Below are 12,752 nucleotides of genomic sequence, written 5' to 3' on the forward strand. Positions count from 1 at the left end.
GGACTCACCCTAGCTAGGCCTAATGAATCAGAATTTCTAGGCTCAACTGCCCCAGGGAATCTGATCATTGGGAACATTTGGCCAAGATTATCTCGTCTCATTTAGTCTTCACTGCAATCCTATAAAAACTTATTTACCTCATTTGACAAGGAGGCAAAGTTACCTGCCCGAAGTTGATAACCAGGCAACGGAAGGCAGGGATTCGGACCTTCTGGCTAAGCACAAAGAAAGTCACGTGCTAACCTGCCCAGCTATCCTGCTGCCTGCAACACAATAGGAAGTGGTAGAAGCTTTCATTCTATCAAATTACAGAGCAGCCCCTACTGTGGTACAGAGAAATGGGTGGGGGAAAGACTCCAGAAGGAACTAAGGCCAGTATTTACATCCACACACGTGTACCCCAAGCATAATCCAATCCCGTTTGGGGGTCCTGTGCTCTCCCTGAACCCCAGGTCATGCCACCTCTCCTCCTGCCGGGACCTCCATGGCCCACTTCACCACAACTAGCAACTGTAAGCCCCACGTGTGTGTGTGATGGCAACCGTGGGTCGGGGGGTGAGCACCTGTGATACCCACCAGGAAACTCTGAGGCTTTTCCTAATAAGTATGAGTTAGCTGATGGACTCTACACACTACCATTTGGCTTGTTAGGAAATAAGTGAGAAGCATTTGGAAATAAATCTCTGCAGGAGACACTGAAGTCATATATACTATGTATACACACAGGACACAGCCTGGAAATGCATATTAAACACCTTGGTTACATCTATTAAACAACAACTGCTAACAAAGTCTTACATTTCTAATACCAATTCAGTCAAATGGAAAATTTCAAAGCAGTGTTATTTATATTAATCTGACAAGTATCCAACTCAGATGTACTCGCCCCAGGCTTCCTTCCTCCACTACAGCTCAACACACACCCGCACACCCTTGGAAACTGACTTGTTAGCTGGTATTCAGGATTTTAGGCAGGCTGCATGAGGACTGAGTGCTACTCTCCTTCCAGGAGGCAGGCCAGAGCCTTCCTTGCTGAGCACCTTTGATTCACCTGAACATGGGGCTGGAAGTTCCCACTCTGCTCACTCTGCACGGGTCACAGGAAGACCAGGTTGGTTAGGACATGAGAAAACTCAGCAAAGCAGAAACCACTACCTTAATTTGGGTATTTCTAGCTGACATTCATCACATGCACAGAAACTGCTGGTAAATCCAAAATGATTCAAATTACACTTGCTTCTAGAAAAGTTTTACTAGCCATTTGGGAAGTTTTAAAAGCTCTTAACTTCAAATGCCTTGTGCTAAAATAACAATAGGACTAGATGCATCCCAAGCCATTCTTAAGACAATTAAGCCAAAATGCGGGCTAAAACGTCAAGAAGCTACTTGGCCCCAACTACAAGCAGTGGAACCATAATTACCTGTTTCTCCCCACAGTGTGTCGGTGCCATTGATGTCTATTTCATGCTCCTTTTCCAGTCCCAGCAAGCACTGGACCACCTGTCAGAAGTGGCAAGGTGATTTAATGAGTTCTCAAAGCCATATGTGCTTATTGTAGCCTATGTATCAAAGGAGAGAGTGTGTTGTTTTTTAACCATGATTATCTTATGCTGCACAAGGAGAGAAAACATGACGAAAACGGTTTTCCAGCGTAATTCGTATGCTATTCACACTTTCCCTTTGAGACGGAGAAGAAAAAAAGACAGTGAATTTCGGCAACATTGTTCAGGATTACTAGGTACTCAGAATTCTAATGAATTCCAACACGACCCAAATATGCCAGCCTAATCAACAAAGGACAGGGGAGACCATACACAGTGCAGTTTCTGCATAAGTCGCCAGAAGACGGTGACTGCCTTTTTTCACAAGGAAGGAAAACAAGGTGATGTACATACCTTTTCAGTAAAATAAAACAGTGCTGTTCCAAATTTCTCTACTGACAACATTATTCTTTTCCCTCTGTCAAAGAGCAGGCTGGGTCACAGGTGTGGAGGCAGGGGTGCTGGCCCGCGGGGAAACAGAAGTATCTGAGCCCCGAACCAGAGCCAACATCCACCCCGCTCGTGTGCAGCGGCCTCGAGCTCGCCGGAGCCATTTTCCAGTCTCTCAATCCACTCCCAATAAGGGCCCTACATCCTAGTCCTGAAAACCTGTGAATGTTACCTTACGTGGCAGGAGGGGATGTGCGGATGTGATTACGAATCTTGAAACAGGACGATTATCCTGAATTATCCAAGTGTATATTTGATATACACTTGATAAGAACACAGCTGTTTATAAGAGGGACAGGAGGAACCAGGGTCAGAGGAAGGAAGACATCAGGAGACAGGAGCCTCAGTTAGAGTGACACACTCTGAAGACAGAGGCAGGGTCACAAGCTAAGGAATAATGGTGGCTTCTAGAAGCTGCAAAAAATAGAGAAACACTCTCCTCTGGAGCCTCCAGAAGGAACACTGGCTTCCTGACCCAACTTAATTTCAGCCTCTGACCTCCAGAACAGGTTGTTTTAAGACACTAAAGTCTGTGGACCCTTGTTACAACAGCATGAGGAAACTAATACACCCTTCAAGTCTTTTGGTGAACAAATCCTCTCCTTTTCCACGAAACAGTTACTGGATGTACTGTAGTTGCTTTTCCACAGCTCCCCGCAGCCAGCTTTAAAACGAGCTGAGACCAAGGTCACATCCACTGTGGCTTCCCTGTGCTCCCTAAGATGATTTTGCACATTCTGGACACACACAGATTTAGGGAACAGTTTAAAGAGGAAAAACATCTACATTCAAATAAGTGGACTTAACGTGCTCTCTCTGAATCTATGTATATGGGTATTTAAAAGTATTTATTTACATTTTTATTTTAAAGGAATTATAACAAACCCACCACATGGTAACATTTAACACATTTTTATGAAATGAGTATTTTCTTCAAGCTAAAACATATAGATGAGTTGACTGGCATCGTTTCACATTTTTGTAAATCTCTTTTATGTCTGTATTAAGAAAAGACAACTGCGTTTTCTTATATGCTTCTGCATTCAACTTACTGCAATATATTGTGTTGGCTGAAGTAGTGTATGTGTATAGTTTTGATGTTTTAAATGCCAACAATAAGCTAGCAGTGTGTGCGTGTATCTGCTCTAGCGTTTTAAATGCTAAAAGTCAGCCAGCTGGCTTTGCAACCAAATTTACGTTTTAGTCATTGTGGGGAAGAATCTTACCAAACACTGGCAACTCTATAACTGCTTGAAGATACGTAATACAGCGTGAGAAATACACGGAGAGAGAGGGTAAAATATTATTAAATTCACAGGCACACGGGTCAGGAGATGCCAATGAATTCTTCAAATCGAGGAATACTGACACCTACCAGAAATGAAGTGCTCAATGTAACTACGGCATGAGGTTTTCCTTCAGTGCAGGAACCACGAATGATAAGCACTCTTTCATGCTACCAGAGCACTGAAGTTCTGTTTTTAAAAATCCTTCAAATACTCAAGAACAAGTTTATAATTAGGATTCCACGTGATTACTGTTAAAAGATCACAAGGACAAAAGAATGAATCAAAGGGGAAAAAGGTAGACAGCAGAGCTAGAGGGTAAAAATAGAACAAGGAAGGAAGAGGGGAAGAAACAAGGAAGAGCAGAGAATGCACACCGTGGAGGGGCTCCACGTGGGAGCAGCCAGCCCCTACCGGGCCAGCACCTGAGACTGTGGGCACTCCCCTGCGTTTTCACTCACAGGACGGGCTTGATAACAACAGATCTTTACACGTGGTGAAACCCTCATTTTCTTTCTTTCCTTTGGTGCATCACAAGCTAGCAACTCAGAAGGTGGATGCAAAACACCAGACCCACTGGGCTACACGGGGCTCCCAGTTTCCCAGGAAGGGCCCTGGCAGCCCCACTCACCGAGCTGTGGCCCATGCTGGCGGCCGCTGTCAGTGCCTGCTGCAGGGCCTGGCTCTTCCTCAGCACGCCTGGCTGGGGTGGGCCCACAGACCACTCACAGGTCAGCAGGTAGCGGAGAATGTCGCCGTGGCCCCTCAGTGCGCTGTGGACCAGAGCGCACTGGCCTTTCTTATCCAAGTGGTCCACCTGGGCGGGGGGGAACAGGGGAAGGTCACGGTTTAGCATCATTTTGTCACAGTGCCCCACACATGCTCTGCACAAACCCCATCCCACTGCAGGTGTAAGGGGATAATGTCCCAGTACGTCTCTCTGGAGAGTCTCCGTCTGAATTACTATGGTGTAATTAATGCACTATTCCAGGCCTCGAGTTCCCTCTGTACAACTAGTGATCACAAGACGTCCTCCTCGCAAATGACTCAGAGCTCCAAGTTCTCTGGGAAGCAGGTATGAGGACAGACCAAAACCTATACTTCCCAACCTTGGTAACTTGGGCAGAGTATTCTAAATCTGCTGTGACAAGCTATGACTTGGGGAGTAGAGCAGTTCTTTGCTTACTGAGACAGGAAAGCCAGCGAAAGGAAGGGATCTGGAAAACCCAGCTCTGAACGAGGAAGAGCAGGAAGGGACCCCAAGCGGCATTTTACTGGGGAAGGCAGGTGACCCAGGACGTGTCAGCATGCTAAGTGTGGTCGCAAAGCCAAGAAGGCCAGCTAGCCACAAATGGGGAGTACCCAAGTGCTGCATACCCCCTAATGGTGCAAGAGGCAGTAGACAACACATCATTCCCTGTCTAAGCCTGGAAATATTAGCCTGGAAGAGGATTCAGGGTCCAGCCTTGCTCGCAAATTCTGAGGATGCTCTACACCTCAACCCAGGGGCTTTTGCAAGAGCCACTACACAACCCATCCCCTCCTACAGAGCTTTCAGCTAGCCTCCGGATAAAGCCCAGCCACGATTTGGAAGTGGAAATGGAGGTGTGGTGATGAGCAGTAATGAACCCACTGGGAAGGCTTACCAGCAACATTTCCCTTCTTCCATGAGCTAAGGGTGACCTGTCCCAAATGCTTTATTTTCGAGAGAAAAAACCAAAAAGACTCCCATAGTTACTATAAGCCTAATATCTTGTCGTTGAACTTTAAAGATCCTAACTATAAAGAAGAAAGACAAACATCAGTGATTTACTTCTATTGTTGTTCAAAAGTACCTTCTCCCTTCCCCAATGAAGTGCTTATAATAAACCTAATCAGAGTTTACTGTGAACTTGGCACTGTTCTCATTTAATCTCTTAACATTGATAGTCCTCGAGTAACCCCTTAACAATATAGTTACTCTGTATTGTTTACATGCTGATTTACTTATGCTCACACAACAGCCCTGTGGTAGGTCCTGTTGTTATGCCCATTTTACGGATGAGAAGCCTGAGGCACACAGGCTCAACAACTTGCCCAACGTCCCAGCTGGAGAAATGAGAATTTGGGGACTTCTAGTGTTCCTGCAACCATATGCTTAAGCACATGCCTTCCAAGGCCGACAGAACTCACTTTATTGGGTTTTTTTTTAAAAAAAAAAAGACATGAAACGGAATAAGAAGAAAGGAGAAAAAAAATCAAACATTTATATGTTTTCAACCAATCCAGTGCTGTGTTAAATTCTGTGACAAGCTCCAGGGCCACACTTGCAGGCTTTTGAAAGGATGGCCTTACTCAGGCTGCTGGTGGTCGGGAGCCTCCCCTTGGGCAGGATTAAGCAGAGTAAGAGCTTCGAACAAAACACACGGCCCCTCTCTTTCTCGGAGGTGACACACACACCCACATCAGGCTACATCACACACTGTCTGGAGCCTGTAGCTCCACCTTTTCTGTTTATGTGGTGATTTCTGTTCACTGCAACTTGACAAAGCAGAGACCAAAGGGAGCTTGGCCCAGAAAATGAGAATTCTACAAGCAATGGAAGACCCCTCCCACCTTCGCCCCTGCCTCCCCCGCTGGAGAAGGCTGCTGCTTACCCTTGCCCCCTTCCTGGCCAGCAGACACACCAGCTTCGTGTGGCCGGCAGCGGCCGCGTAGCAGAGGGCAGTCATGCCGTTCTCTGACGTGCCGTCCAGGCAGGCGCCAAATTCCAGGAGCAAAGTGACCACCTCCTCGTGGCCGAGGTGAGACTGGACGCACAGGATCGGGGCATTATTTAACACTTCGGTCCTGTAGTTCACGTTGGCCCCTCCCAAAATTAGGAGACGGCTCACCTGTTGGAGAATGTCCCCCAACAAGATTAATTTCTCACGTAGATGTCAGTCACAACAACATCTGTGGAGAAGGGTGGTATTCTTGATCCAGTGGTTCTCAAACTTGAGTGTGCACAGTATGACCTGCACTGAAAATGGACATTCTTGCCGGTGGGAATGTAAAATGGCACAGCTGCCACAGAAAACAATGTGGAGGTTTCTTAAGATCCAGCAATCCCGCTCTGGGTACATATCCAAAGGAAATGAAATCAGGATCTTGGTATCTGCACTGCTGTGTACGGAAGCACTGTTCACAATAGCCAAGAGATGCAGGTGAACTCAAAGGTCAACAGATGAATGGAAAAATGTGATATGTAAATACATACAGTGGAAAATCACTCAGCCTTTAAAAGGAAGGAAACCCTGTTACATGCCACAGCATAGATGAACCTTGAGAACACGAGGGTAAGTGAACTAAGCCAGCCACAAAGAGACAAATACTATACGATTCCACTTACACGAGGGACATAAAGTAGTCAAATTCATAGAGACAGAAAGTAAAATGGTGGCTGCCAGGGGCTGGGAAAAGGGGGAAATGAGAATTAATAGGTATGGAGATTTAGTTTTATTCTGGAGACCTACTGTACAATAACGTGAAAATATTTAACACTACTGAATTCTGTCCTTAAAAATAGTTAAGATGGTACGTTTTATTTCATGTTTTTTTTAATCACAGTTAAAAATTTAGAAATGCACATTCTCTGGAATCAGACCTCTGTATTCAGTAGGCCTGGGGTAGGGCCTGAGAATGTGCCTTTTTAATGAATTCCCCCCAGGTGATACTGATGCTGTTGGTCTGGGGACCACACTTTTTTTTTTTTTAAATTAATTTTATTTATTTATTTTTGGCTGCATTGGGTCGTCATTGCTGGGAAGGGGCTTTCTCTAGTTGCGGGCGAGCAGGGGCTACTCTTCGTTGCGGTGCGCGTGTTTCTCATTGTGGTAGTTTCTCTTGTTGCGGAGCACAGGCTCAGTAGTTGTGGCTCATGGGCTTAGTTGCTCCACGGCATGTGGGATCTTCCCAGACCAGGGCTCAAACCCGTGTCCCCTGCGTTGGCAGGCGGATTCCTAACCACTGCGCCACCAGCAAAGTCCCTGGGGACCACACTTTGAAAACCACTGTTTGATCCAAATAAAAACAGAAAATTCATTTTGGGGGGCAATGAAATAATCATCACAGGATTAAATAATTAACAGTGAGATAATAAAGCCAAAAGTGAAAGCAAATACTCTCTTTTCTTTACAAGGAATTGTACCTTCAAGAAAAAGCAGAACACGTGAAAATGTTCACATGCTTGGGGTTGTCAGCAGCACAAGACTCACAGAAAATCATCGGCTTTTTCTACTAATTACTACATCCACCACCCACTTAACTCCTTGGACCCAGATATCAAGGGAAGTTTGTTATCTGTAGGTTTTAAAATAAAATCACAGAATACCTTAGGCAAATTTCAGCTATACTAATATCTTCTTCAAATCTCCAGGTCATTGGAAAAATGACACTCCTTTAAACACCTATTAAGATGCCCACTGCGTTTCTTCTAACAGTTCCCTTCAATGGTCCCGGATCGACATCAATCACTCCCGACAGACCCTGGCCACTTCCGGGCTGCCCATTAGGTGTGAAAACCACACAGACTGGGTCTCTTATTTGACCGGAGACACATGGGATCATTAAAAGATACAGAAAGATGACAAAACACACAAAATTCACGGTATTTCAGTGATATGGTGTCCACAAGAGTAGCTGACAGAATACTTAAAAAGTGATAGAAATTATTATTCTGGTGGTGACACCACACCTCAGAAGAGTGACACAGCATACAGACAGGTTAGAACCCAAAGTGTAAAACCTGAAGCGGTCTGGGTTGCCACTGAAGCTTGAACCCCGGGTGACCCAGCCCTTCAGCTCCTTCTCTGACCCCGTCTCCCAGCACCCTTACCCTCACTTCCCCACACCGCGACCATGCTGGGTCTAATGCTTGTCCTACAACAATGGCAAGCATGCCCTGGCCTCCTGGTCTTTCCCTCTTTCTCGTATAGTTCCCTCTGCCAGGAATAAATACCCTTTCCATAGCTACAGATGACAAAGGGTCACTTCCTATGGGTCCCTGCTTCAATGCCAGGACACCAGGGAGAAGTCCCCCCATCCGATACAGAATGCCCCCAGCCCTCCCCATGCACACGCCCCCCCCAACACACACACACACACAGAGGCCGACCCCGTGCATGGCCATCTACTCTGCACACTCCATTTCCCGGCTCAGCCCATGGCACGAGATACTGGTTCTAAGACACAGAAGTTCACAGAGAAGAGAGGTAAACAAAGCCCCTTTATGGGTGAGGATGGCCCACAAGTCAGTTCCTTCCTGCCATTAGGATCATCACTTACATTTAAGGAAGGACCGCTTGAAGTTGGGGGGAGGGATAAATTAGGAGTTTGGGATTAACACATATATACTACCATATATAAAATAATCAACGAGGTCCTACTGTATAGCACAGGGAACAACACAATATTTTGTAATAACCTAAAAGGGAGAAGAATCTAAAAAATTATTTATATATATATATATATAAAACTGAATATATACATTATTTATATATAACTAAAAATTATTTATATATATATAATATATATATATAAAACTGAATCACTTATGCTGTACACCTGAAACTAACACAACATTGTAAATCAACTATACTTCAGTTAAAAAAAAAAGGAAGGAAGGACGGCTTGTACCCAAGTGACCAACACCTGCCTCGTCATTCACCCAATCAGGGGGACCATCTTTCAACCCCATCTGGGTCAGCACCAACCCAGCCTCCTGCAACAAACCAGCACGTGAGGATGGAAGGGCAGAAAAAACAGGGAGGAGAAATCAGGAGAGCTGTCCCTGTCCCAAGAGTGACATGCGACGCTCAACCTCGGGCAAACTCATCCCTGCCAAGCTTGCTCTACCACCCTATGTAGGTTTGCTCTTAAAAACAGCACAGACTCAAACAGGATTTGAAAGCATTTTAAAAGTGTAAGTGCTCAACCAAAGTAAGGGTTTTTGAGAAAATTATTTTCCTTTGAGTAACCGCCAACAGTATAGCAGGAATAAGACAGTGCTGCTGACACAGTTGGGGATTTTATCAAGGCCTATGAAATCAGTTCTTAGGCAAGAGGAATTACAGAAGAACCCTAGCAGCTTTTTCAAAGCACACATAACATCACTGAGGGGCACATCGGACTCTGGTCACCAAAGGACAGGCAGGAATTGTTTGTAAATTCCCAGGGTGACTTTGACAGCCAGTTACCCTCTCTCTCCCCTCTCCCACCAATCCCATTCCCTCTTCAGATTCATGAGCCTAAGAGAAAAAGATGAATTAAATAGTCTGAGTTCCCAATCAGCCCCTTAACTAACTTGCTGTGTGATTTTCAGAAAATTACTCAACCTCTCTGTGATTCAAGTGCCTCCTAAGAAAATGACAGTACACCACCCCATGTTTCTACTGGACAGTTTCTCTTTCCTAAGAATGTTGGCAGGTGTTGTTTCAGTGCTGTCTTCCTGAATACTTTACAAGGAAAGTCTTATGGAGGGTATGTGCTTAGGGGCAGAGCTTTCCTAAAGGTATTTGTTATCAGTTCTCAATCTGCTTCTTCGGAAAGACATTTCCTTGGTGGGTGCAACGCTGCAGGTATTTTTACCACTTACCCCCCAATCAGTCTGTGGATCTACCCCGAACCCGTATTTCTTAACCTTGCTGCACAATGAAATCACCTGGGAGCTTGCAAGCTTCTCCAGCCCCACCCTTGGAGATTCTGACTTGGCTAGGGCCCGGGGCTCCCGAGTGGTTCCAGCTGGCAGCCATGGCTGTAAACATGTCAGGTGCAGAGCGCACCTGTGGAAGGAGCATGGGCTTGCTCGGCGGCAGGCACCCTTCCCGCTGTGGGATTTGCGTCACCCTGTCACTGCCCTCACCCTCAGTTTCCTCACCTGAAAGGCGGAGATAAAAACAGTTTCACCTCCTCGGGTTGTTGTGAAGATTAAAAATGAACGTGCCATACACACAAAGCACTTAGCACAGCCCTCAGCATCCTGTAAGTGCTAAATAAATATTACTTGCTATTGTTACAATCACCTTTGATGGAATCTTTAGAAGAGACAAGGGCCCTAGTCCCTGACCCCTGGAAGGCACAGGAGGGCGCTCTGCCCCAGGAACCTGGCGACCCGGAGGGTCTGGCCCGCCTGGGCTGCTCACCAGCACAGAGCAGCAGGGAGACCTCATGCTTATTTGAGGGCAGGTGTGGACCCATTAATGCCTCATGATGGGCAGCTCCCCTTCACCACCACCCACCTGCACACTAACAAGTTCTCAGGTGCTTCCAGTAGAATCTCAGTTCTCACTTGACCATATAATAAATGCCAAGTATTCTCCCAAGAGCTTTAACATCTCAGTGAGGTTTCCCAGCACTCTGTGATGCAGGTTCTTTCGTTACCTTCATTTTACACGTGCGAAAACTGAGGCTCAGAACAGATAAGCCACAAATTAGCCCTGGGCACAATGCTAATTAGTATCACAGAGCAGTCCAGCAGCCGAAGCAGCAGCTCTGGCTAAGATTACTCCGCCTTCGAGGAAGGGGTTTTAAATGGTGCTTCCTGTACATTTTCTCCCAATCACATGGAAGTCGTCTGGTCATCACCACCATGAAGCTCTCCCTGGATAACACCTGGAAATGGCAATATTACCTATATACTTCTGGACTTGACGAATACAAGAAGATAAAAAAGGGGCCGGGGGGTAGGCAAAAATGATGTGATCCTGAGGAACAGAAGAGGCACTGTCCAGCAAGGTCGTAAAGTGGGAAGCTCAGTTTTCTCATTAAGTATGTTGGAGGTTCTCATCAATACAACCGGTGTAAATGTGTGCTGCCTAGTAGTTATGCAGAATATGACTGGATCCTCTGAGCCAGGGAAGTTGGGCCGAAGTCCATGCCTAGCTCCTGTCTCCTCCCCCACGGCCCCAGCTCCAGCTCCAGCTGAGAGAAGAATCACAACCTTAATTCTCTTCGGGAGCCTGTGGCTGGCAACCGGTCCCATGCGACTACGTGAGCAAAACAACCAGCTGGACGGGAGCCTGAAGGCACTGGCGGCAAGCTCCCCAGTGGGCCAGCCAGGGCCCGGGCTGGCATAAGCCTGGCCGGGCAATGGGAGATCACATTGTTAGAAATCACAGGCATGCCACCAAAATTAAAATTCATCTACCAAGTAATCACTCGGGAGCAAGTCGCTGTAATTGACCAAAGTAGCAAACTGCAATTATTGCTCAAAATGACATCCCTTCCTGTAATGACATTTAATACTCTCTAAAAAAACTCCTTAATTGCATGCATAATTTTAAATTACCGTAATTTGTTCATGAGTCTGTGAACCCCCCCTGCTTTTCTTTTTCTTGAAAGATAAAAGAAACAGAAGGATAATGAATGCCTTAAAATTCGGTAACCAAGTTATACAATTTGGGGGATAGCGTAGAGGTAGGTGACACTGGAGTTCTATAAAACAAAGTAAAGATGAATAACTCTTAAAATTGCAAATATGTTAAAGAGGAAAGTTTATAATCCCAGGAGGGTCAAGCTCATTACATTATTACACTGTACCTTTTAATTTACTTTCTTAAAAACTCGTATTCAACAGAGTATGATGTTTCCCATTTACTTTTCTCCACATTAAAATAACTTTTGGGCCCATAATTCATTCAAATGGTGACAACAGATACTGCCATTTTAATTTTTCTTTCTTTCTTCCTTGCCATCATTACAGAATTTTATTAATTACGGAGAAGCCAAAAGATATAATCTTAACTGAAGTGAAAGATGAAACAGTGTAATTACAGTAAACTCAATTCCAATTTCTATAAAATGTAAAACAGGGCTTCCCTGGTGGCGCAGTGGTTGAGAGTCCGCCTGCCGATGCAGGGGACGCGGGTTCGTGCCCCGGTCCGGGAAGATCCCACATGCCGCGGAGCGGCTGCGCCCGTGAGCCATGGCCACTGAGCCTGCGCGTCCGGAGCCTGTGCTCCGCAACGGGAGAGGCCACAACAGTGAGAGGCCCGCGTACCACACACACACACGCAAAAAAAGTAAAACAAAAGACAAAAATTCTAAACACAATTCCTTCATCACGTGAAGTCTACGCTTGGCGTGTTCTCCACCTTTTGCAGAGTAACGCTATCTAAAAAGGAAGCGCTCACTTTGACCCCGAGCAACAGCTTAGAGCTCGTGCTCCTTAACTATAAAAGCGGCTTCCCTGTCCTCACCCCATGAAACTTGCACATAGCTTCAGTCGGGACACAAGCCCTCAAGCCTAGCGGCCTGCAGAGTGAGTAGAAATGTCCGAAGGAGCAGGGCTGAGCACAAGGTTCCCAGGAGCGGCTCCCTGGGGCTGCTCTACTCCCAGGCACCCCACCCAGGGGTGAGCCAGGCTGAAATCCAATGTGCCCTCTGCCCATCAAGCCTGGAACCCCAACAGTGCTGAGCCCACCTGCACTTTTCTATTTGCAAAAGACCTTGTCTGAAC

General features: G+C 46.0%; 1 protein-coding gene across 13 annotated transcripts in view; it reads right to left on the reverse strand.

The window, feature by feature from the left end:
• TANC1 (tetratricopeptide repeat, ankyrin repeat and coiled-coil containing 1) overlaps positions 1-12,752 on the reverse strand; it is a 246,172-nt gene that overhangs the window by 43,323 nt on the left and 190,097 nt on the right. For all 13 annotated transcript variants that reach the window (XR_016393996.1, XR_016393997.1, XR_016393993.1 and 10 more), the window contains 3 exons: positions 5,914-6,150; positions 3,909-4,094; positions 1,422-1,500 (listed from right to left, as the gene is read on the reverse strand). Coding sequence is in view for 8 of the 13 variants with exons in the window: in XM_022569802.2 (XP_022425510.1) it covers positions 1,422-1,500; positions 3,909-4,094; positions 5,914-6,150 (502 nt within the window). In the remaining 5 variants the exon portion in view is untranslated. The remainder of the gene's footprint in view (positions 1-1,421; positions 1,501-3,908; positions 4,095-5,913; positions 6,151-12,752) is intronic.

The sequence above is a fragment of the Delphinapterus leucas genome, chromosome 8 (genome assembly GCF_059928025.1).
Source record: "Delphinapterus leucas isolate spDelLeu-1000000601 "Yukka" chromosome 8, BTC_Dleu_Yukka2, whole genome shotgun sequence".
Classification (NCBI taxonomy): domain Eukaryota; kingdom Metazoa; phylum Chordata; class Mammalia; order Artiodactyla; family Monodontidae; genus Delphinapterus; species Delphinapterus leucas.